Source organism: Neovison vison, chromosome 14, assembly GCF_020171115.1.
Source record: "Neovison vison isolate M4711 chromosome 14, ASM_NN_V1, whole genome shotgun sequence".
NCBI lineage: Eukaryota > Metazoa > Chordata > Mammalia > Carnivora > Mustelidae > Neogale > Neogale vison.
Genome location: NC_058104.1, coordinates 8,475,977 through 8,496,946, shown reverse-complemented (window position 1 = coordinate 8,496,946; position 20,970 = coordinate 8,475,977). Strand labels below are relative to the sequence as shown.

The window sequence follows — 20,970 nt, the reverse complement described above, 5'->3', positions numbered from 1 at the left end:
GCCCAGAATGCCCGACCGCCGGGCTGCAGCTCGCCGAGGAAGTCAGAACTTAAGTCTCCCCGCGCCGCAAGCGAACGCGGACCTCACCTCTCCGGCGTGAAGGGCAGCGCAGCCTCACGGGCGCCTCCCGGCTTGGCTCCTCCAGCGACGGCTGGCGAGGGCTCCTCGCGTCCTCTCTAGGCGTTCGGGAGCGAGCTCCGCAGCTCTATCGTTGGCCCGAGGCGCGGCGCGCGTCCCGTCGTGCCCCGCGGCCAGGCCCGAACCGCCTCGGCGCGCCCTCGCGTCGCGGAAATCCTGCGGCGGCCGTGCTCGCGCTCGCGCTCAGAACCTGCAGCGCGCGCATGAGGAAGAGCCGCCGCCCGACCGGCGCGCGCCCGGCCGGGGTCCCGAGCCCCCAGGGGAGCCGCCGCGCTTTCCCCAACCAGCCGCCCGCGGAGAGCCGGCCGCGCCCGCGCCCGCGCCCGCGCCTCGCCGCGACTCCGACCCCCACCCCGACCACGACCCCGACGCAGAGAAGCGTCATGGAAGCCGAGGACCTGCAGGAAGATCTGACCTGCGCCATCTGCCTGGACTATTTCGAGGACCCGGTGTCCATCGAGTGCGGCCACAACTTCTGTCGCGGCTGCCTGCACCGCAGCTGGGGGCCGGGCGGCGGCTCGTTCCCCTGCCCCGAGTGCCGCCAGCCATCGTCGTTCTCCGCGCTGCGGCCCAACTGGGCCCTGGCCCGGCTGACCGAAAGGGCGCGGCGCCGGCGCCAGGGCCCCGTGCCCCCGGGCCAGTGCGGCCGCCACTGGGAAGCGCTGCGGCTCTTCTGCGAGGACGACCAGCGGCCCGTGTGCTTGGTGTGCAGGGAGTCCCAGGAGCACCAGGGCCACACCATGGCGCCCATCGACGAGGCCTCCTGCAGCTACCGGGTGAGCGGGCCGTAGCGGGGCTGCAGCTCTTCCCAGGAAGGCTTACCGTTGACCTCATTCTCATCCAAGCACCCACGAGGTGGCTGCTGTTCCCCTTGAAAGTACAGTCCCCACCCTGCCTCCAGGTGCAAAGAAGCTAAGCATCGCATAGATCTCAGAGCTGGGCTTAAAACTGGGATGGGGAGGGTCTGCATAGAATTTTCAAGATACGGGCTCCCGGCAGCTCCTAGTTTAATAAGACAGTCACACCGACAGGGTGTATGCCCGTGCTGTCCGATAGAAACAGGATGCGAGCCACGTATGTAATAAAACTTCCCTAGTGGTACAAAGAAACAGGTGATGCTAATGGCTATGAAAAGTTACCAGTGAGATATTTTACTTTGGTTTTTCATAATAGGCCTTTGAAATCTGTGTTTATATGCACGGCACGTGTCAGTTAGGACCATCCACATTTTGGGTGCTCACCTGGCTAAGGGGGGCTGTATTGCACCGTGCAGGTGTATACCTACAGGTCTAACAGACAGCTGATGATTTGGGAAACGTCAGGCATGGAGTGGTGAAGCTGGGATTTGTTCCCAGCTTCCTTCATCAGTTGGGGAAAATCACTTAATGTTTGAATTTGGAGATTATCTGTCCTACCTATTTTATGGGTTAAGGAGTTTACGTTGCATAAATCAGTTTATCGTACTCTGCTCCAGCCCCACTGTCTTCTTGCTTTTGTTTCAAGCCTGTTCTTTCTCTACCCCCACCTTCCATCCTTTACATCTTTTTAGCTTTTAGCTTGAAGACCTTCCTTGATCATCCTTTCCAGAGTAGTCCTACCCCCTTCTATGGTGTAACTCCAGTGGTCTCCAACAGAATTGGTTTCTAGTAAGTACTGGTTGAATACACGGGTTTAATGGTACAAGTTTTATAAACTATAAAATGCTGCACAGTTTTATCAATTTATTACAAACAGGAGATATGCAAAGTGGCAGTACAAAGTGTATTTCCACTCAGTACCTTAGTACTGTCTAGGTACTAGGTTACTAGGCATTGTTCTAGGATCTGGACATAAACGGATAAGAAAGTTAGAGCCCTTGTCTTGTAGGGGACACAAGCACGCAGACCAAAAATTTCAGTATGTGAGTGGATTATCCAAGTTTGTATGAAGTACATGACTTCCTCAGTGAGGAGTCAGTGGGGAGTCAGAAATGGTTTCACAGAGCTGAATGTGAACTCACTCTTGAAGGGTGAGTACAATAGGTATGGAGGGGATATTCAGGCCAAGGGAACAGTATATTCCTCGGTATGGTGGCTTAAAATGGCATGTGATAATTGTCGGAGGACTGGAAGTTGCTCAGTTCTTCTGGAATGTAGGGGGAGGAAGAGCGCTGGGAATTAGTGTTGAAGAACTGCTTGGTGTTGCCCTCCTGCCACCTTGTGGCAGTTTCTGTTATTGCAGGGAACGAGTTTTCTTTTCTTTTCTTTTTTTTTTTTTTTTAAAGGTTTTATTTATTTATTTGACAGAGAGAGATCACAAGCAGGCAGAGAGGCAGGCAGAGAGAGAGGAGGAAGCAGGCTCCCTGCCGAGCAGAGAGCCCGACGCGGGCCTCGATCCCAGGACCCTGAGATCATGACCTGAGCCGAAGGCAGCGGCTTAACCCACTGAGCCACCCAGGCGCCCGGGAACGAGTTTTCTAATGTCCCCAGAATGCCGGGTTTTATTCATGAGCCCCAGTCAGATTCCAACTGTGGCAGGATTCCAAAAGACTTAGGTAGAGTCTTATTAAAAATAAATAAATAAAAAATTAAGACTTAGGTAGAGTCTTGGACTAGAACCAACGATATGGGATATTTCATGCATACTGGAATTGTTAAGGGCTTTTAAAAAATTGAAAAATTCTATTTAAAAGATGATTGTTTTTTCATTATTAAGTAAAAGTGAAAACTTGAAAAGAAATCTTGGTGCCATTCAAAACAGCTCTCTGATCAATACATCAGATTTGACAGTGATCACAAAGTAACAGTTATATCATTGATAAAGGAATAAAATTACTGGAAATAGCTTCTGAAGTAGCAGGATTATATACCTATTTAAGTTAACAATTAAGGGCAATAAATGGATTACATGTTAGACTACACTGTATTAGAAAGAAATCTGCACAGGTGATTTGGTGATGTACAACCTAATTTCATCCCCCCCCATTTTAATACGCAGTTTCCAAGCAAACATAAATTTTATAACACCAGTAGACCCTCATCTAGATTCTGCCATTAGCATTTTACTCTGTGTATTGCCTACCTATCCATCTTTTCTCTGCGTCCAGCAATTCTTACTTCCTTTTGAGACATTTAAAGTTTTTTTTTTTAAGATTTAATTTTTTTTTTGACAGACAGATCACAAGGAGGTGGAGAGGCAGGCAGAGAGAGGGAGAGGAGGAAGCAGGCTCCCTGCTGAGCAGAGAACCCGATGTGGGGCTCGATCCCAGGATGCTGGGATCATGACCTGAGCCACCCAGGCGCCCCAGAGGCATTTAAAGTTAATTGCAGACTTCCTCCTACCCTTTCACTTGCATACATCAATCACACTTAACATGTGTTTGTGGTATTTTTTGAAGTTACATTTAATACAATTAAATACGCACATCTTTAGTGCACATTTGCTGAGCTTGGACAAATGCATATCCCTGGGCACCCCAAATCCTTCTCAAGATAAGCAACATTCCCAGGGCTCCTGATGGGTTCAGTCGGTGGAGCCCGTGTCTCTTGATCTCAGATTTGCAAGTTCAAGCCCCAGACTGGGTGTGGAGATTACTTAAAAGTAAAATCTTAAAAAAAAAAAAAAGGGAACAGTATCATCACCCCAGAAGCTCCGCCACCCACTTCTCAGTTAATCTCTGCCCCCTCCCTCTACCCTACCACTGTTCTGATTTTTTTTCTACTGAACATGACTTTTGCCTGTTCTGGAACGTCACATAAATGGATCATATAGTCTGTACTTCTCTCTACAGGCTCCTTTTGCTCAGTGTATCTTGGGATTCACCCATTTTGTGCACATCAGTAGCCCGTTTCTTTTTACTGCTGCATCGTATTCTGTTCTGGGACCGTAGCGCAGTTGACGCAGCTTTCTCTCCCTGCGTACCTAAGCTGTGTCTAGTTTTTGGCTCTTGGGAATAGAACTGATGTATCTCATACGGGTCTTTTTGTGGACGCACACCTAGGAGTAGAACCGCTGGGCCTGGGTTTGATGTGTCTTTAGTCTGATGCCAGACCTATGCCTAGAGCTGCTGTTGCCCTTGACACGGCCACCCGAGTCCTGTGAGAGCCCTGGGTGCACCACAGCTTCACCGGCTTTGGAGCCGTCCCTCTTTCCAGTGACCTCACTTTGTTTTAGCCATTGTTATTTGTAAATGATCAGAAGACAAGTGATACCTACTAGTTTTCATGCTTCTCCTAGGGAAGAATTTAAAAAAAACCTTGTCAGGCTTATTTCTGAGTTCTGTTCATTTCTTTTTCTTTTAGCCTTTTATTTTGACACGCATTCACTCTTCAGGAAGCTGCCCTAGGCCACTCTGCGGCCTTTGGCAGTCTTTGCCAGATTTTATTTACATTTTCTATTGCTTTGGTGTCGAAGAAGCCATCCTTTTTTGTTTTTTCACTGGCCACCACCCAGTTTCTTGGCAGGATTTTCATCCTCTACACCTTCCTTAAATGCAGTTGTTCCCAGTTCTAGCCTGGACCCCCTTCTTGATAGGCTCTTACTGGGGGATTTTACTCACACCCTGGCTTCACCTGCTACCGGTGCTCTACCTCCCCAATCTGCTTCTGCAGCTCAGATCTCTCTCCCTCTCTTAAGATTTTATTTATTTATTTGACAGACAGAGATCACAAGTAGGCAGACAGGCAGGCGGAGAGAGAGGAGGAAGCAGGCTCCCTGCTAAGCAGAGAGCCCAATGTGGGGCTCGATCCCAGGACCTTGGGATCATGACCTGAGCTGAAGGCAGAGGCTTTAACCCACTGAGCCACCCAGGCACCCCCCCCCTTTTAAAAAGATTTTATTTATTTGAGAGAGAGAGCATATGAGGGTAGGGGGAGAGGCAGAGGGAGAGGGAGAAGCAGACTCCTTCTCTGAGCAGGGAGCCTGACGTGGGCTTAATCCCAGGACCTTGGGATCATGACCTGAGCCCAAGGCAGACGCTCAACCGGCTAAGCCACCCTGGTGCCCTGTAGATCTCTTTCTTGACCCTTAGCTGCTAATTAACTGTACCCATTGGCATATCCCCCACACAGCTCAAACTCAAATTTTCAAGTCAAATATGATTTCCCACCTTTCATTTACATACCGCTCATTTCCGTATATTTCCTAATTTGGTAAATAGCTTATAGTCCTTCTAGCTGTCAAGCCAGAAACCACAGGCTAAATCTGGACTCCTTCCTCCTATAGACATCTGGTTACCAGTTCCTGTTGGTTTTCCTTTTTTTTTTTTTTTTTTTTTTAAGATTTTATTTATTTATTTGACAGAGAGAGATCCCAAGTAGGCAGAGAGGCAGGCAGAGGGAGAGGGGGAAGCAGGTCCCTGCTGAGCAGAGATTCCCCAATGTGGGGCTCGATCCCAGGACCCTGAGATCATGACCTGAGCTGAAGGCAGAGGCTTAACCCACTGAGCCACCCAGGTGTGCCCTGCCCCCCTTTTTAAAAGATTTTACTTATTTATTTGAGAGAGAGAGTGAGAACATGATGGGGTTGGAGAATAAGAAGCCGACTGCCCGCTGAGCAGGGAGCCCAATGCAGGGCTTGATCCTTGTTTCGGGACTCCGGGATCATGACCTGAACCGAAGGCAGATGCCAAACCCACTGAGCCCCCCGGGCCCCCCACCTGCCCGTTTTCCTCTTGTGTGTACACCTCTAACCCGCCTGCTGCTGTCTGAGGTCACGTTTGACCTTCTGCTACCAGGTGCTTCCCCTCCTCAGACCACACTGTTAATGCCGATTGACTCCTTTTATTTTTTTTAACAGGTCATTCAGGTATAAATGTATGTATTTATAAAGATTTTATTTATTTATTTGACGGAGACAGCACAAGCAGGGGGAGCAGCAGGCAGAGGGAGAAGCAGGCTCCCCAGGGAGCAAGGAGCCTGATAATGGGACTTGATCCCTGGAACCTGGGATCATGACCTGAGCCAAAGGTAGCGGCTTAACCAACTGAGCCACCCAGGCGCCCTATCATTCAGGTTTTTAAATTACAAAATGGTACATGCCTCATGTAGAAAATCAAGCAAAACAGAAATTTATGAAATTTTTAGTCTCCTCGCCCCAATTTCCAAGACATTTCTATTCCACAGAAAAAACCAGTGTTAGTAATACTTAGGTATATATTCTTCCAGCCTTTCCTTCTATTTAAATACTAACATACACCCAGGGGTACCAGGGTGGCTCAGTTGGTTGAGCATCGGCTCTTGATTGCATTTCAGGTCCTGGTCTCAGGGTGATGGGGTTGGGCCTGGTGGAGGGCTCCACGCTCAGCGGGGCGTCCGCCTGCTGTGCTCGGCCTCTGCTCCTCGCCCTGCTCAGGCGTTACCACTCTCTCTAAAGTAAATAAAACAACATAAATACATTCGTAGTTTTTCTTTTCAAAACAAAATTATACAATACTATTGTCCAACAGCTTAGTTTTTTTTTAACTTAACGATGTCAGTATATCGAGAGCTACTGGAGATTGGCATTAGAGTAGCAAAACCCCATAATTTATTTGATAATTCCCCGTTGATGGATAATGAACCATGCTGCAGAGAACAGACTATACCTATTAATATGTATTATTTTTGCCAGTGCTTCATCGCGCAGGTTATTGGAAGTAGGCTTATGCATTTTAAATGATTCTCAGTCCCTTCTGTTGCCCTTCACAAAGATGGCACCTTTCTTTTGTTTGCTTTTTGGTCTTTTTCTTGTATGAGAATTGATGAATTAATTAATTTTAAAAAAATTACTAATGGTGTACTAGATGTTGGCCAACTGAACGGACGATGGCACCTTTTTACAAAAATCTGTCACCACTGCAGTATCAGAGGCTTCCCTTGCCAATATTAGGTATTTATTAATCCTTTATTTAATAGTTTTCATTTTTTGCCAACCTATTAGGCAGACTCTGTATAGTGACTCTTACAGTGTTGTGAAGGTTTCAGCCCGGAATACTTTTTATGCCTGGGTCTGTAGCTGTCCTGAACATTTTCTCCACCTTGTTCCCTGTTTGGATTAGGTGGCTTTTAGCTTTTGAACAGGCAGGGTGCTGGCGGAGAGGGGGATTTCTCTGATACGCGTTTCTGCCGCAGGAAAAGCTGCTTAAGGCCCAGTCCAGTCTGAAGGACAAGATGAAGAAAGCCCTATATTTTCAGGACATGGAGGTGAAGAATGCCACCGCGTGGAAGGTAACAGAAGCCGAGGGGGCAGTGCTCGCCCCGGAGGCCCCTTGGTCGTGTTGGGAAGAGTTGTCAGGCTCTTTGCACATGAGGTGACAGAACAGGTGACAGGCTCTCTTCTGACCTGTGGTTTCGGGGGATGGGACTTTGGCATGCTTTATCCCCATGTCTCTAAGCTAGTGCCCCTCTGCTTCCCACTTTTCCTAACTATATTCCTAGGTCGTTGCTGGTTTGGGCCCACGGCATCATGGAAAGTAAACGGGCTTTGCTTTGAGAGAGACTCATTTAGGGGGGAGGCACGATGCGCTCTGCTGCACATCGAAAGGTTTAACAACACTAAACTGTCGGTGCCCTGGAGGCTGAACCAAATACTGAATGTGAAAGTGTATTCTCGTTTAAGGGGCGGACGCACAAGGCGTTGCCGTCAGTGGGACAGCCTCCCGTGTTAGGAAACACGAACTCATACTCTACAGGCTAGTGCAGAGATGCCAAGTCGTAGAACTAGATGAGCAGACGTCGGGGGCGGGGGGGGGGTGGGCCGGGCTGGGCCTCTCTGGGGGCCGAGATCAGGACGGGAGCCCCACGGGCTGCGGGGGAGTCGCGCCCTCGGCCAGTCCGGGCCAGGGCTGAGCGCATCTCCTGTGGCTGTAGGAGGAGATGAAGAATCAGCGGGTGAGACTGAGCGCCGAGTTCGCAAAGCTGCGCCTCTTTCTGGAGGAAGAAGAGCAGCTGTTCCTTCAGAGACTGAGCGAAGAAGAAGAGGAGACGAAGAAGAAGCAGAATGAGAACACGTTAAAGCTCCATCAGAAAATCACGTCCCTGAAGCAGCTCATCTTGGAGGTCAGGGAGAAGAGCGAGAGCTCGACCCTCGAGCTGCTCAAGGTGAGGCCGGCGGGGCGGGGCGGGGGGGGGGGTCCCGAGCGGCGCTCCCGGGGCTCCGCTGCTGGTCTTCAGAGCTACGGGCCTTTCCTCGGGAGTGGGAAACCCTTTCAAGGGTTATGACTGTGAAAGTCAGGTGTGCTGAGCTCAGGTATTCTGAGACACCTGGGTTCACTGGGGCCCACGGTTTGTCTCGGATCTGAAGCGCATCTGAGACTTTTCCATTCATCGTATTTGTCCACTTGTAATCCTTTGTTAGAGTAGTAAAACAAAGCACACCTAAAAATCACAAAGTAGATAACTGTCTGGACGGTTTTTAAGATACATTTATTTTTTTTCCTAATTTATTATTATTTTTTGAAGATTTTATTTATTAATTAGAGAGTACACTCTGCCTGCAGAGTGGCAGGCAGAGGGAGAGAAGAAGCAGGCTCCCCACTGAGCAGGGAGCCCAGCAAGGGGCTGGATCTCAGGATCCTGAGATCATGACCTGAGCTGAAGGCAGACGCTTAACTGACTGAGCCACCCAGGCGCCCTCTAACTAATTTTTAATCATTACGATCATAACTTTGCTCTTAGCCCCAGATTTTGATTGATAACATTCATTTAAATAATTTCTAGTATCTAGCAACTTAGGAGTGTCTGGCTGGGTCAATTAGCAGAGCATGTGGTCTTGATCCTAGGGTTGAGAGTTCAAGCCCCATACTGGGCATGGAGCTTCCTAAAGAAAAAAAAGTTAAAAAAAAAAACCACAGTAATTCATTAGTCCTTAGATTTGGGACTTCTAAGTCAGTTTATCAGCAGTAGTCCTTTACCTTTGTATCCTCATCAGGTAAATGTCCTTCTACCTCTTTCCGTTTTCGGGTAGGATCTAACATTTGTGCCGGTCTCTTTTTTTCTGCTGGGTTTATTTGCCTTTGGTCTTAGAGCCCTCAGAACCTCTCTTTCTTCCATATGTGACCGAAGAGGAAAGAACTATTGAAGGGGTCCTTCAATCTGTGATTACATTTTTTAAAAAAAAGATTTTATTTATTTGTCAGAGAGAGAGAGAGAGAAAGGGCCCAAGGGGCTCGATCCCAGGACTCTCATATCAGGACCGGAGCTGAAGGCAGAGGCTTTTTCTGCATCAATTGAGAGAACCATGTATGTGGTTTTTCTCTCTTCCCTTATTGATTTGTTCTATCACATAGACTGATTTGCGAATGTTGAACCATCCTTGTAGCCCAGGGATGAATCCCACCTGGTCATGGTGGATAATCTTTTTAATGTGCTGTTGGATCCTGTTTGCTAGGATCTTGTTGAGAATCTTAGCATCCATATTCATCAGTGATATTGGTCTGAAATTCTCCTTTTTGGTGGGGTCTTTGCCTGGTTTGGGGATCAGAGTAAGGCTGGCTTCATAAAAAGAGTCAGGAAGTTTTCCTTCTGCTTCAATTTTTTGAAACAGCTTCAGGAGAATAGGTGTTATTTCTTCTTTGAAAGTTTGGTAGAATTCCCCAGGGAATCCATCAGGTCCTGGGCTCTTGTTTTTTGGGAGGTTTTTGATCACTGCTTCAATCTTAACCCATTGAGCCACCCAGGTGCTCCACTTTCTTTTTTGCTTATCACGAGACAACATTCTCTTCTACCTTTAAGGAAGAGAGACATAGGAACCCACTCACCAGTTGCTTTCAGCAGGAGGTTGCTAGCGGGATGTTATATGCCATCTAAGTGTAATGATTTATAAGAATTGTCTAGAACTTTCTCAACGTGCTTGAACCATGAAGTTCTGGTTACATATCCAAATGTGTACTTTAGCAGAATCTTTGAAATAACACATTTAAATAGTTTTTTTCAATATAGATTTAATATCTGCTCAGAATCTGAAACCTCAAAGGTGCACATGAACCAGAAGGCTTACAAAAAAGTCTATCAGCCCAAATAAGGGCAAGGGTAGGGAAATGTTTCAAGAACATAGAACTGGATCATAGTATCCTAGGGCCTAAGAGAACTTATTTTACTGATGTGTTCACCCATCCATTTTTTCCTTTATTCCTTCATTTTTAGCCTTTAAATCACTTCCATTCTTGGAACTATAGACACATTAAAAAAAAAAAAAGAACTATAGGAACATCAAAAAAATACTTTTGTTCCTAAATTTTACCTCTTACTTGAATGTGTTCTTGCACAATACACAATATTGCTTTGGTTTATGTGTTTTTAATTTATTCATTGATTTAATCTTACTGCATTCTGCCCCTTGCTTTTTTCCTTAGGCACTCACTATGTCTTTGAGATCCATTCCTATTGCCGTATGTACCTTGGACCCATGTGTCCGTCCACCACATTTTGCCATTCCTTCCTCCAGTGATGGAAATCCAGGTTCTTCTAACACCATTATCACTACCATTAACGCTTCAATGACATCATTAACATCTGCTCTTCCAATTTTATAATTCTTAAAAAGATTTTATTTATTTATTAGACAGAGATCATAAGTAGGCAGAGAGGCAGACAGAGAGAGAGGGGGAAGCAGGCTCCCTGCTGAGCAGAGAGCCTGATGCAGGGCTCGATCCCAGGACCCTGGGATCATGACCTGAGCTGAACACAGAAGCTTAACCCACTGAACCACCCAGGTGCCCCTATAATTGTTATTTTCTTAATTAGTTCTTGGGGTTGCTCTGTAGCTCTGGTTCTTTCTCAGCCTCCAGAACTGGCATGCTTAGCCCATCTACACTGACCCTTTCTTTTGCTGGTAAATGTTTTTAACTCTACTTTCCCCTGTAAGTATTACTGTGTCCACGGATTCAGACGGCATCATTTTTAATACAGTGCAATACAATCAATCATAAACTTGACAGATTATCACCAAGGGACCCATCTATGGAAACACCAGCCAAATGAAGTGATAGGACGAATAGCTTGGGCCGGGGTGCTAGACACCCCCTGCATGGCCCCGTCAACACCCCTTCCCTTTTCTGCGAGGCTGTTCTTCCTCTGGACTTCTCATGCAGTTTTGTCTTGCCTGTTTTTGAATAAGAGTCTTCAGTATGTGCTGCTTTTTCCTGACATCATGTTGTGTGACTAACCCATGTCATTGTAGATGGTTGTTTGTCCATCACTGCGGAGCACTTTGCAGCCTGGAGAGATCTTGTGCTTCCCACGGGCAGTGTTGGAGACATTTTTGGTTGTCACAGCTCGGGGGCGGCTTTTACTGTCACAGAAAAGCAGTTAGGAATGTGGTCCACCTTTCTGTCTGTTGTGGGTCTGTGAAAGCAGTTCCTGGTCACAGGGCGGATGTTGGTTCATGTTCCAAATCATTTCCCAAAGTGCTTGCACCAGTTGCCATGGTTCCTGGCAGTGAGAGAGAGAGAGAGAGCTCGCGGCCCTGTCCACTTGGCCCTACTTCGCATGTCTTCCATGTCAGCCGTCCCAGATGCAACAGCGTGTTAGCTCAGGCCCTCAGTCAGCACCCCTGCGCCCCACTCCAACGGTAGCTGCGTTTCCCTACTGACCAATGAGGTTGAGTACTTTTTCATGTGGCAATTAACCATTTTGATACTTCTTTTTTCTAAGGTTTTCTTAAGGTATCATGTACATATCTTATAATTCACCCATTTGAGGTGTACTTTTTTGTAGCTAAGTAAGTGATTTTACCAAGTTGTGGAAGTCTTGGTTGTGGAACTGGGCTTACCAAAGTCCAGTTCTAGAACATTTCCATCTCCCCAATAAGACCACATGGTGCTTGTTTATAGCTGATCTCTGTTGCTGCTTCCAGCCTCAGACAGTCTGGTTTCTGACTCTAGATTTCCTTTTCTGAGTATTTCTGTAGACAGAGTCATATAGTCTGTGATCTTTTGTGTATGGAATCTTTCATTTATACTGTTTTTGAGGCTCATTTATGTTGTAGCATTCGTTAGTATTGTATTTATAGTCCTCTTTTTATTCCCGAATAGTATTTCACTATAAAATATGTCACATTTTGTGGATTGGCTCATGAACTGATGCACATTTGGGTTTTTCCACCTTTTGGCTATAATGGATGATGCTGATGTGAACAGTCGCCCGTCCCTCTTTGTCTGGACATACACTTTTGTTTCTCTTGGGTGGATGGTAGGAGCGGAATTGCTGGGCTGTATCATATATTTAATTTGTTAGAAACTGCCAAACTATTTTCCAAAGAGGCTGACCATTTTGTATCCTCACCACATTCTCACCAACACTTGTTACTGTCCTGGGTGAAAGAGAATGGATGGAGAAGTAGGCAAAAAGCCAAGAGAGAGTTCGTGTTGAAGTGCCAAAGGAGGAAGAGTAGGGTTTCAAAAAGGTATTGGTTACCATTGTCGAACAGTGCAGAGGGGTCCTGCGAAGAAAAAGACACTGTGTGTTCAGTCCATTGGGTTTGGCAGCACGAGATCACCCGTGATATTAGCAAATGCGACTGATGTAAAACACCTGCTCACAAAGTTGAGTACCAGATCTTGGGAGGAGGGGACATAACTTGCTTATGTTTTTCTTCTCTTCACAGAATCCAAAAGATCTGTTGGCCAGGTATGAGCTGCTGCTTTTTCACGGGGCCCTGAGTGGAGGGGAGACAGGCCTGGGCTCCGGAGAGCAGTCTGGGCACACCTGAGAGTCGGTGGAGGAGGAACTTCCACTGCTCGCTTTCGCAAGGGGGAATGGGCATGTGGTGGTCTAAGCTTTGGGCTTGGAACCCTCAGTGGGAGTTGGGAGCCTTGGCTGCCCGAGTTGTCTCCGAAAAAGAGTAGCCTTCTCTGCTTTCCTTAGGAGTGAGAACCAGGATGTGGACTATTCCACTGAAGTTTTAACGGTGAAGAATGTGTGCCAGATTCCAATGATGAAGGAAATGCTGAAGCGATTCCAAGGTAAGCAAGGTTGCATCTCCCAGAAATCTTTAATATAAGAGAATAAGCACTGAGAAGAGTCTAGAAAAGAAAGAGGAAATAGAACATAGGGCCAGCAGGAGGGTCAGGAAAAATGATGATAACTAGAATACCTGGCTATATGCTTCATTCAGGAAACATTCACTTAATGTAAACCATGCATTATTAGCTGCTAGCGATACAGAAAGAAAAAGACCTATTCTAAGAATGTAAGTCAACTGGAGAGAGAGACTCCTATCATTTGCTGTAACATAGTGGGATCTCCTGTTTTTCATGGTACGAGTAAGATACCATGGGAGGTCAGAGAAAAAGCCCTGTTGGGGATGAAGTAGGGAAGTTTTCACACAAAGGTGACATTGTTCTGGGATTTGAGGGATGAATAGGAGTTTGCCAAGTGGAAAATGGAGGTATACTCGTGTAAGCAGAGGGAGCAGCAAGAGCTAAGCTGTGGAGAGAACGGAGGAAGGGTATCCAAAGTGACTAAACTATAAGGTACGTTGTGGGGAAAGGCAGGAGCTGAGGTGGAGACGGTGAGTGTAGGAAAGTCTGCAGATAAGGTGACTGGATCTCTGGGGACATGCTGAGGCTTGTCGGTTTGTAAACACGACACAGGCAGTTCTCTCGTGCACATCACTGATGAGGAACCCTGTGGTGGTAGCTGTCTACTAAGATGAAGTAATGGGGACCGGATTTCCGCTTCGGCCTGAAACTTAGCTAGCTGAAAAAACTAAAACAAGACAACACAGCACCTGAAGTAACTGTTTTCCCAACCCTGGATGTCAGGCAGGCAGTACAGGACAAGGAAAGGCGAAACAGATGAGGTGAGCTCTGGGATGGCTCCAGCCTCCAGCCTGACGAGCTTCCGGGCCATCGCAGGGGGCGGGGAGGGTTGTGGAGGCGCAGCCAGGTGGAGGAGTGGGTTGAGTCCAGGGAGGACAAAGCTGGGAGAGGTCGGAGAGCACTGGCCAGAGTACTGGCGAGGAGAGAGCCGTCCAGCGGGCAGTGATCTACAGAGGTGGCCCCTGAGCATTTAGCAGAATACTGACCAGCAGATGCCTGTGAAAAACCACCTTAGGCTGAGGAAGGACGTTTCCAAAATGATTAGAAGGAACAGTTCCTAGTGCTCCCACAGAGCCCAAACAATGCCCGGTCCTAGCAGCCTGACTAGAAAACTCCTAATTCCTGGGAAAATATTGCCTCATTAGTGGACCCACCTTATAAATCACGAACACCAGCTCTGAAAGGATCAAATTATTTCCAGGTAACTGCATCCCAGGACAAAGCTCAAGAAGATTTTATTTTTTTTATTTTTTATTTTTTAAAGATTTTATTTATTTATTTGACAGACAGAGATCACAAGCAGGCAGAAAGGCAGGCAGAGAAAGAGGGGAAAGCAGGCTCCCTGCTGAGCAGAGAGCCCGATGCGGGGCTCCATCCCAGGACCCTGAGATCATGACCTGAGCCTAAGGCAGAGGCTTAAACCACTGAGCCACCCAGGCGCCCCTCAAGAAGATTTTAAAAAATGAGTACCTGATGTCTGACATCCAGTCACAATGTCTGAAATCCAGTCAAAGATGACCAGGCATGTAAAAAGGTCGGAAAGTATGACACATGATGAGAATAATAGATTGAAATTGACCCAGGATTGACCCAGATGTTAGAATAAGCACAGAAGGACTTTAATCAGCTATCCTATAAGAGGTATTTGGAGATGTGGAAGATCTAAAAAAAAGTCTCAGATCAAACCTCTGGAGGTAAAACTACAGTGATGGAGAAGAACCCACTGGTTGGGATTAATAGAAAAAAAGATGATTGAATTTGAAGGTGCACCAATGGAAGCTACAAAACGAATGCAGAAAAAATCCTTAAAACGTGGGTGAGCTGGAGGACAATCTCATGCAGGCTTATGGGTGCTAAGTGGGATCCTTGAGGAGACGAGTAGGATGGGGATGAGACGGGGAAAATATCTGAAGGAATAATGGCCCCAGGGCCCCAGGGTGGCTCATTCAGTTATATGGTTGCCATCAGCTCAGGTCATGATCTCAGGGTCCTGGGATCAAGCCCTATGTCGGGCTTCCTCCTCAGCAGGGAGTCTGCTTTTCTTTCTGCTCCTCCTGGTCCCACTCCTTTTTTTTCTCTCTCTTTCTCTCAAATAAATAAAATCTTAAAAAAAGTCTCCAAATTTTCCAAATTTGGTGAAGACCGTAAGTCCACAGATTAAATAAGGTTGATAAGCCCTCAGCACAAGAAATATGAAGGGAACTACACCAAAACCAGGGTAAAGAGAACAATTTTGATGCAAGAAGAGGAAAAGAACATGTTAAATGGAAAAAAAAAAAGATGATGTCCCATTCCTCTGAATTTACCAATCGTATAAGAAATAAATATCCATTCTACATGAACTCTTAACAAAACACTAAAGAGGGAACAATGCCTAATTCAGTCTCCACGGTCTGCATTAGCATGATACCCAAATCAGACAGACATTACAAGAGAAAAGGGCTATAGATCAGTGTCTTTCATGGACACAGAAGAATTCTGAAGGTAATTTTAGCAAATTGAACCTAACAACATATTTATAGATAAAGCATCATAACTGAATGGGTTTTACTCTAGAAAAGCAGGTTGGTTTAATATTTGAAAAACCAGTGTAATTTATATTAGCAAACTAAAAAAAGGAAACCTATATGATCACTTCAGTAGATGCCGAAAAAGCATTTGTTAAAACCTAATATCCATTCCTGATTTAAAAAATTCTGGGTGTTACTACTGTATATTTACCCTAAAGATACAAACATAGTGATCTGAAGGGGCACGTGCACCCGAATGTCCACAATAGCCAAACTGTGGGAAGATCCTAGATGTCCGTCAACAGATGAATGGATACAGAAGATGTGGTATATATATACAATGGAATACTACGCAGCCATCAAAAGAAATGAAATCTTGCCATTTGTGACGACGTGGATGGAACTAGAGGGTATTATGCTTAGCAAAATAGGTCAGTCGGAGAAAGACAACTGTCATATGACCTCCCTGATATGAGGAAGTGGAGATGCCACGTGGGGGTTTGGGGGGTAGGAAAAGAATAAATGAAACAAGATGGGATCAGGAGGGAGACAAACCACAAGAGACTCTTTTTTTTTTTTTTTCCCACAAGAGACTCTTAATCTCACAAAACAAACAGGGTTGCTGGGGGAAAGGTGGTCGGGAGAGGGTGGTGGGGTTATGGACATTGGGGAGGGTATCTGCTATGGTGAGTGCTGTGAAGTGCGTAAATCTGGCGATTCACAGACCTGTACCCCTGGGGCTAATAATACATTATATTTTTATAAAAAATTAAAAAAAAATTCTGGGTGTTCTACGCAAATAGTGAATTGTTGGACACTCCATCAGAAACTAATGATGTACTATATGTTGGCTAACTGAACATAATAAAAAAAATACGGCTTGGTAAAGTAGAGAGACATGGAGAGTCTGGGAGGAAGAAGATTTGGGAGGCCGGGAGGGAGGTCAGAGAGACCGTTAAAGCGGGGGCTGCTAGAGGTCTGAGTGAAGATGGTGGCAGTGAGATGGAGAAGAGGCAGAGAATCTGAGTGCTCTTTCAGAGGTGGAGTTAATAGGGCTTGTGACGAATAACCTGTCCAGGGTCAGAGGGAAATAGGAGTCAGATAACCTTAAGATTTCAAGGGTATGAGTGTTCGGGTAGAGGTCGCGCCCTTGCTGCTCAGAGAACACAGAGGACAAGAAGATGTCTGCATGGGAAGGGGTGGGAGTCCCAAGAGGATGGAAGGGGACGTTGAACGGTCAGGGGCCCCTTGGAGATGCCCAGTGAACGAATGAAGAGAAAACTTGTTAATAGTGTCACCTCTGTGTCCCAGTGCAAAGCACCAGCCAGTCCGCCATCTTGGTCTGGTCCTGATTGAGCAAGTCAGAATCTGGTCATGTTTCTCCCAGTTTGATGCTGATTGTGAAGATTCGGGGCCACAACCTAACGAGCTCCCTGGTTTTTAGGTCTTAGTCCTTTGGAGCAGAAGGGAATGAAGATTTCACCGTGCTAAGGCCACACTGGGGCCTGCCAGGCCCGGCCAAGGATGAGTTGAGAGGTGCTGCGGGGGGTCTCATCGCTAACAGTTCTTGTCTGGAGATGCACACCACTGAGGCTGGGAACGAGGGATGCTTCTGGAGGAGGGCTGCTGGGAAGCCGTCACGTTCTAAACGGCCACTCTCCTTTTCTCTGCAGTGGCTGTAAGTGTCGCTGAAGACACGGCTCATCCCAAGCTCGTCTTCTCCCAGGATGGGCGATTCGTGAAAAATGGAGCATCAGCCAGTTCTTGGCCCTTGTTTTCCTCAGCCTGGAGCTACGTTAGCGGGTGGAGGAATTCTCAGAAGAACGCACCGTTCGTGGGCAGATTTCAGCACTTACCCTGTGTTTTGGGAAAAAACATTTTCACTTCAGGGAAACATTACTGGGAAGTTGAGAGCCGAGATGGCCTGGAGATTGCTGTGGGGGTGTGCCGGGAGGACGTCATGGGGCTCGTCGATGCTTCAGAAATGTGCCCCCATGGGGGCATCTGGGCTCTCTCCTGGGGTTCTGCTGGCTCTCAGCCCCTGACAGGCTCTTCTGGAAGCCCTACCAAGCAGGAGCCCGCTCTTCACCGGGTGGGCGTTTTCCTAGACTTTGGGGCCAGGGACATCTCTTTCTATAGTGCCGTAGATGGCGCACATCTGCACACCTTCTCCTGTCCGGTCTCCCGCCTCCGGCCATTTTTTTGGTTGAGTCCATTAGCGTCTTTAGTCATCCCAGCAGTGACGGGTGGGAAATGAGCCTCTTCTTCCCCTGCCCCAGGAATCTCCCCCTGTACCCCAGCCTGGGGACAGGCATCCCCTGGCCCTCTTCTCTCATTTCCTGTATACTGGCCCAGGGGCACATCCGTCCTGTCTGCTCGGATTTCAGTTTCATGTTCTGTTCCGCTCTTTGCGTGAGCTCTGCACACCCCGGGATGGCGGACCCCATCGGCTGCCTTTCCAGCAGCCACTTGCTCCATTCCCCACCTTCTCTTCTGGTTCTTCCTGACGGAACTGTTGGCTGAGCACCGTCCCTGGGCGGCCCCTGTGGGGCAGTGCTGGCCAGTGAGCTGGAATGAGACATTCCAGGTGATTCTGGGGAAAGATTCTGTAGCTTTAAAAAAGGTGTTTGAGGAGGCACAGCCCCTCTTCTGATGTTAGCAGCCGTCTAGGAACTGAGGAGAGCCCAGTGACAGTGCAGAGGAGGAAGAAATATGGTCTTTGTTGGCATTTCTGGGCTGTTGGAATTTCCTTAATCGGAAACTTGTTATGGGAGATGATTGCTCTCTTATCATATAAGGGAATTAAGGTTGTCTTTTGGTATAGGATTGTCTCACTTTCCCTGAAACTGGACAACTTTGTAGACTCCATTTCTGTTCAGTCATATAATTCTTCTTCTGTCCTGGAAGTCCTGATCCCGCTTACTTCTCCGGATCAGAAAGTTGAGGACATCTCCCCTTACTCTGCCTGCACGGTTCCTCCTCTTCACCTGACCGTGTCTGTGCCCTCACTGTGTTCATTTTGTCACCCGTCTGTCAGATTCTTACATTGTTTATGCAACGAATTAATGTCACACCTAAAATAGGGGGAGGCACTTGCTAAGGGCTCACACTCAGACTGTGCCGCTGGCCTCTTTGGTAACGCTTTCCTGCAGAAGCTTGATGGGCAGGGAGATTAAAATCCTCTTCCTACAAGTAGGAAAACAGAACTTTGGAGTAACTTAGTAAAGTTTAGCTGGCGGAAGGGAGTGTTGGGATTAAAATCCAGATCTGAGCTAAAACCGTGTGCTCTTTTCCATGTTTATTTGTAAGCATTTATTGAATACTGATTATAGGTCAGCATTGTCTTTGTTACACATTTTTAATCTATGCACTTTCCCCTATTTTACCTTCTTTAGATTATAAGGCTTTAGCAGATTGTAACAGGTGCTGGGTAATTATTTTAAAAATAATGGTGGGCATCTAGGTGGCTCAGATTTTAAGGATCTGCCTTTGGCTCAGGTCATGATCTCGGGGTCCTGGGATTGAGTCCTGCATCGGGCTCCCTGCTTGGCGGGAAGCCTGCTTCTCCCTCTCCCACTCCCCCTGCTTGTATTCCCTCTGGCTGTATCTCTGTCTCTGAAATAAATAAAGTCTTAAAAAAATAAAAATAAAGATTGTTTCTCTCTGGTTGTAAAAGGCACTTATAACAGAAAATTTGGAACATACAAAAAGTGTGAAGAAGCTGAAAATGATTGATAATCTCACCACTTCTAGCACTGTAATGGATTTCCTCCCAGATTTTCAGTAAATATTACTGGTAGTGATTGAACTGGGCTTCTCACAAAATTTCCAGCATCTTCCCTGACGCCTCCTCCTCTCTTATGTCCTTGCCCATCCTGACTTGTCTTCCTCTTCAGCCTCAGCAACCCCCTTATTCAGTGATCTCTGCTGAATCCTCCTTCACTTTCCAAGGGACTTGCTCTCAGGAGTTGAATTGTGTCCTCCCAAAAGAAACGATGAAGTCCTACCTGTGGCTACGATCTTACTCGGAAATCAAGATAAGGTCATTAGGGAGGGCCCAAATCCAATATGACTGGGACCTGATAATTACAGAGGGCGATCTGCAGGTGTGCGCAGAAATGCCGTGTGAAGACCCAGAGGGAAGACGGCTGAGGGAGAGACCGGGGTGAGGTTGCCACAAGCCACCTGAGGCTGCTTGAAGTTGGAGAAGGCAAGGAAGAACCCTTCCCTAGAAGCTTCCAAAGGAGCATGGCCCCGCCAACACCTTGAGTTTTAGACTTCTAGCCTCTAGAACCGTGAGACAATAAACTTGTGTCATGTCAAGCCATCTGGTTTGTGGTTTGTTACAGAGCCTTAGGAAACCAGTACCCTCGCCCTGCAGGACTTCTTACAGTATCTAGCACACTCATTTCCAGTCCTTGGGAAACCCATCACTACCTTTCTCCTCTGGGGATGTTGAGCCAGGTTGACTGGTTTCTATTACAAAGTCTTGCCCTCTGACTTCAGGTGGGCTTTTGAGCTGCTTGGTGAACCAACTTCTTAATTTTTTCATCCCTTGACTTCCTTTCACATCTCTGGTGGTAGTGATTCCAAACCATTTCCTCCTTTCTCAAGGCTTCATGAGCCCACCTTCATATTATGGTGGGGAGGCAAACTTTACTCCTACCAGTCTTAGGTTTTCAGCTGCGGCTCTAATAAAAAGTCAGATTAAGGGCGCCTGGGTGGCTCAGAGGGTTAAGCCTCTGCCTTTGGCTCAGGTCATGATCTCAGGGTCCTGGGATCGAGTCCCACATCGGGCTCTCTGCTCAGCAGGGAGCCTGCTTCCTCCTCTCTCTCTCTGCCTGCCTCTCTACCTGCTTGTGATCTCTGTCTGTCAAATAAATAAATAAAATCTTTAAAAAAAAGTCAGATTAATAAGGGAAAAAACAGCTTATTAACACACACAGCACACACCATGCAGGAAAAAAAACCCAAAATGAAGAGTTACTCAAAGTGGAGGCTTAGAATTCTGGCTTACATAATGTTTTTTAACAAAGAACAGTACACTTGTGGAGAAATGACAGGACAACGGAAAAACAGTCTTAGCCTACAAAGGGTGGCAGACTTCGGCAAAGTAAATGTGAGAAAACAGATGGACTAAATATTTGCAGATTCCTTGTTGGCGTGGTCTCCAGTAAAGGAATTGATATCCTGCCATTTGGCAGGAAAGGAGGAGCTTTTCCTGGGTTTGCTGCTCTTAATTGCCTTTAGCTCAAAATTATTTTTATGCCAGAGAGACCTACTTTGGGCTGACACATTCTGGCTTCCTTCATTATTATTAAAGAA

General features: G+C 46.8%; 1 protein-coding gene across 1 annotated transcript; it reads left to right on the top strand.

The window, feature by feature from the left end:
- Positions 1 to 361: 361 nt before the first annotated feature.
- TRIM4 (tripartite motif containing 4) lies at positions 362 to 19,151 on the top strand. The gene is made up of 6 exons (XM_044232698.1): positions 362 to 914; positions 7,227 to 7,322; positions 7,965 to 8,195; positions 12,700 to 12,722; positions 12,960 to 13,057; positions 17,319 to 19,151. The coding sequence occupies exons 1-6, from the start codon at positions 522 to 524 to the stop codon at positions 17,900 to 17,902; spliced, it is 1,425 nt and encodes a 474-aa protein (XP_044088633.1). The 5' UTR covers positions 362 to 521; the 3' UTR covers positions 17,903 to 19,151.
- The last annotated feature ends 1,819 nt before the right edge of the window (positions 19,152 to 20,970 follow it).

What these genes read in the sequence shown, in the direction of transcription:
- TRIM4 (XM_044232698.1), top strand. Translation starts at nt 522, where the DNA reads ATGGAAGCCGAGGACCTGCAGGAAGATCTGACCTGCGCCATCTGCCTG. An exon ending in AGAATGCCACCGCGTGGAAG is followed by an intron (nt 7,323 to 7,964) that starts GTAACAGAAGCC and finishes CTGTGGCTGTAG; the next exon opens with GAGGAGATGAAGAATCAGCG. An exon ending in CCAAAAGATCTGTTGGCCAG is followed by an intron (nt 12,723 to 12,959) that starts GTATGAGCTGCT and finishes TGCTTTCCTTAG; the next exon opens with GAGTGAGAACCAGGATGTGG.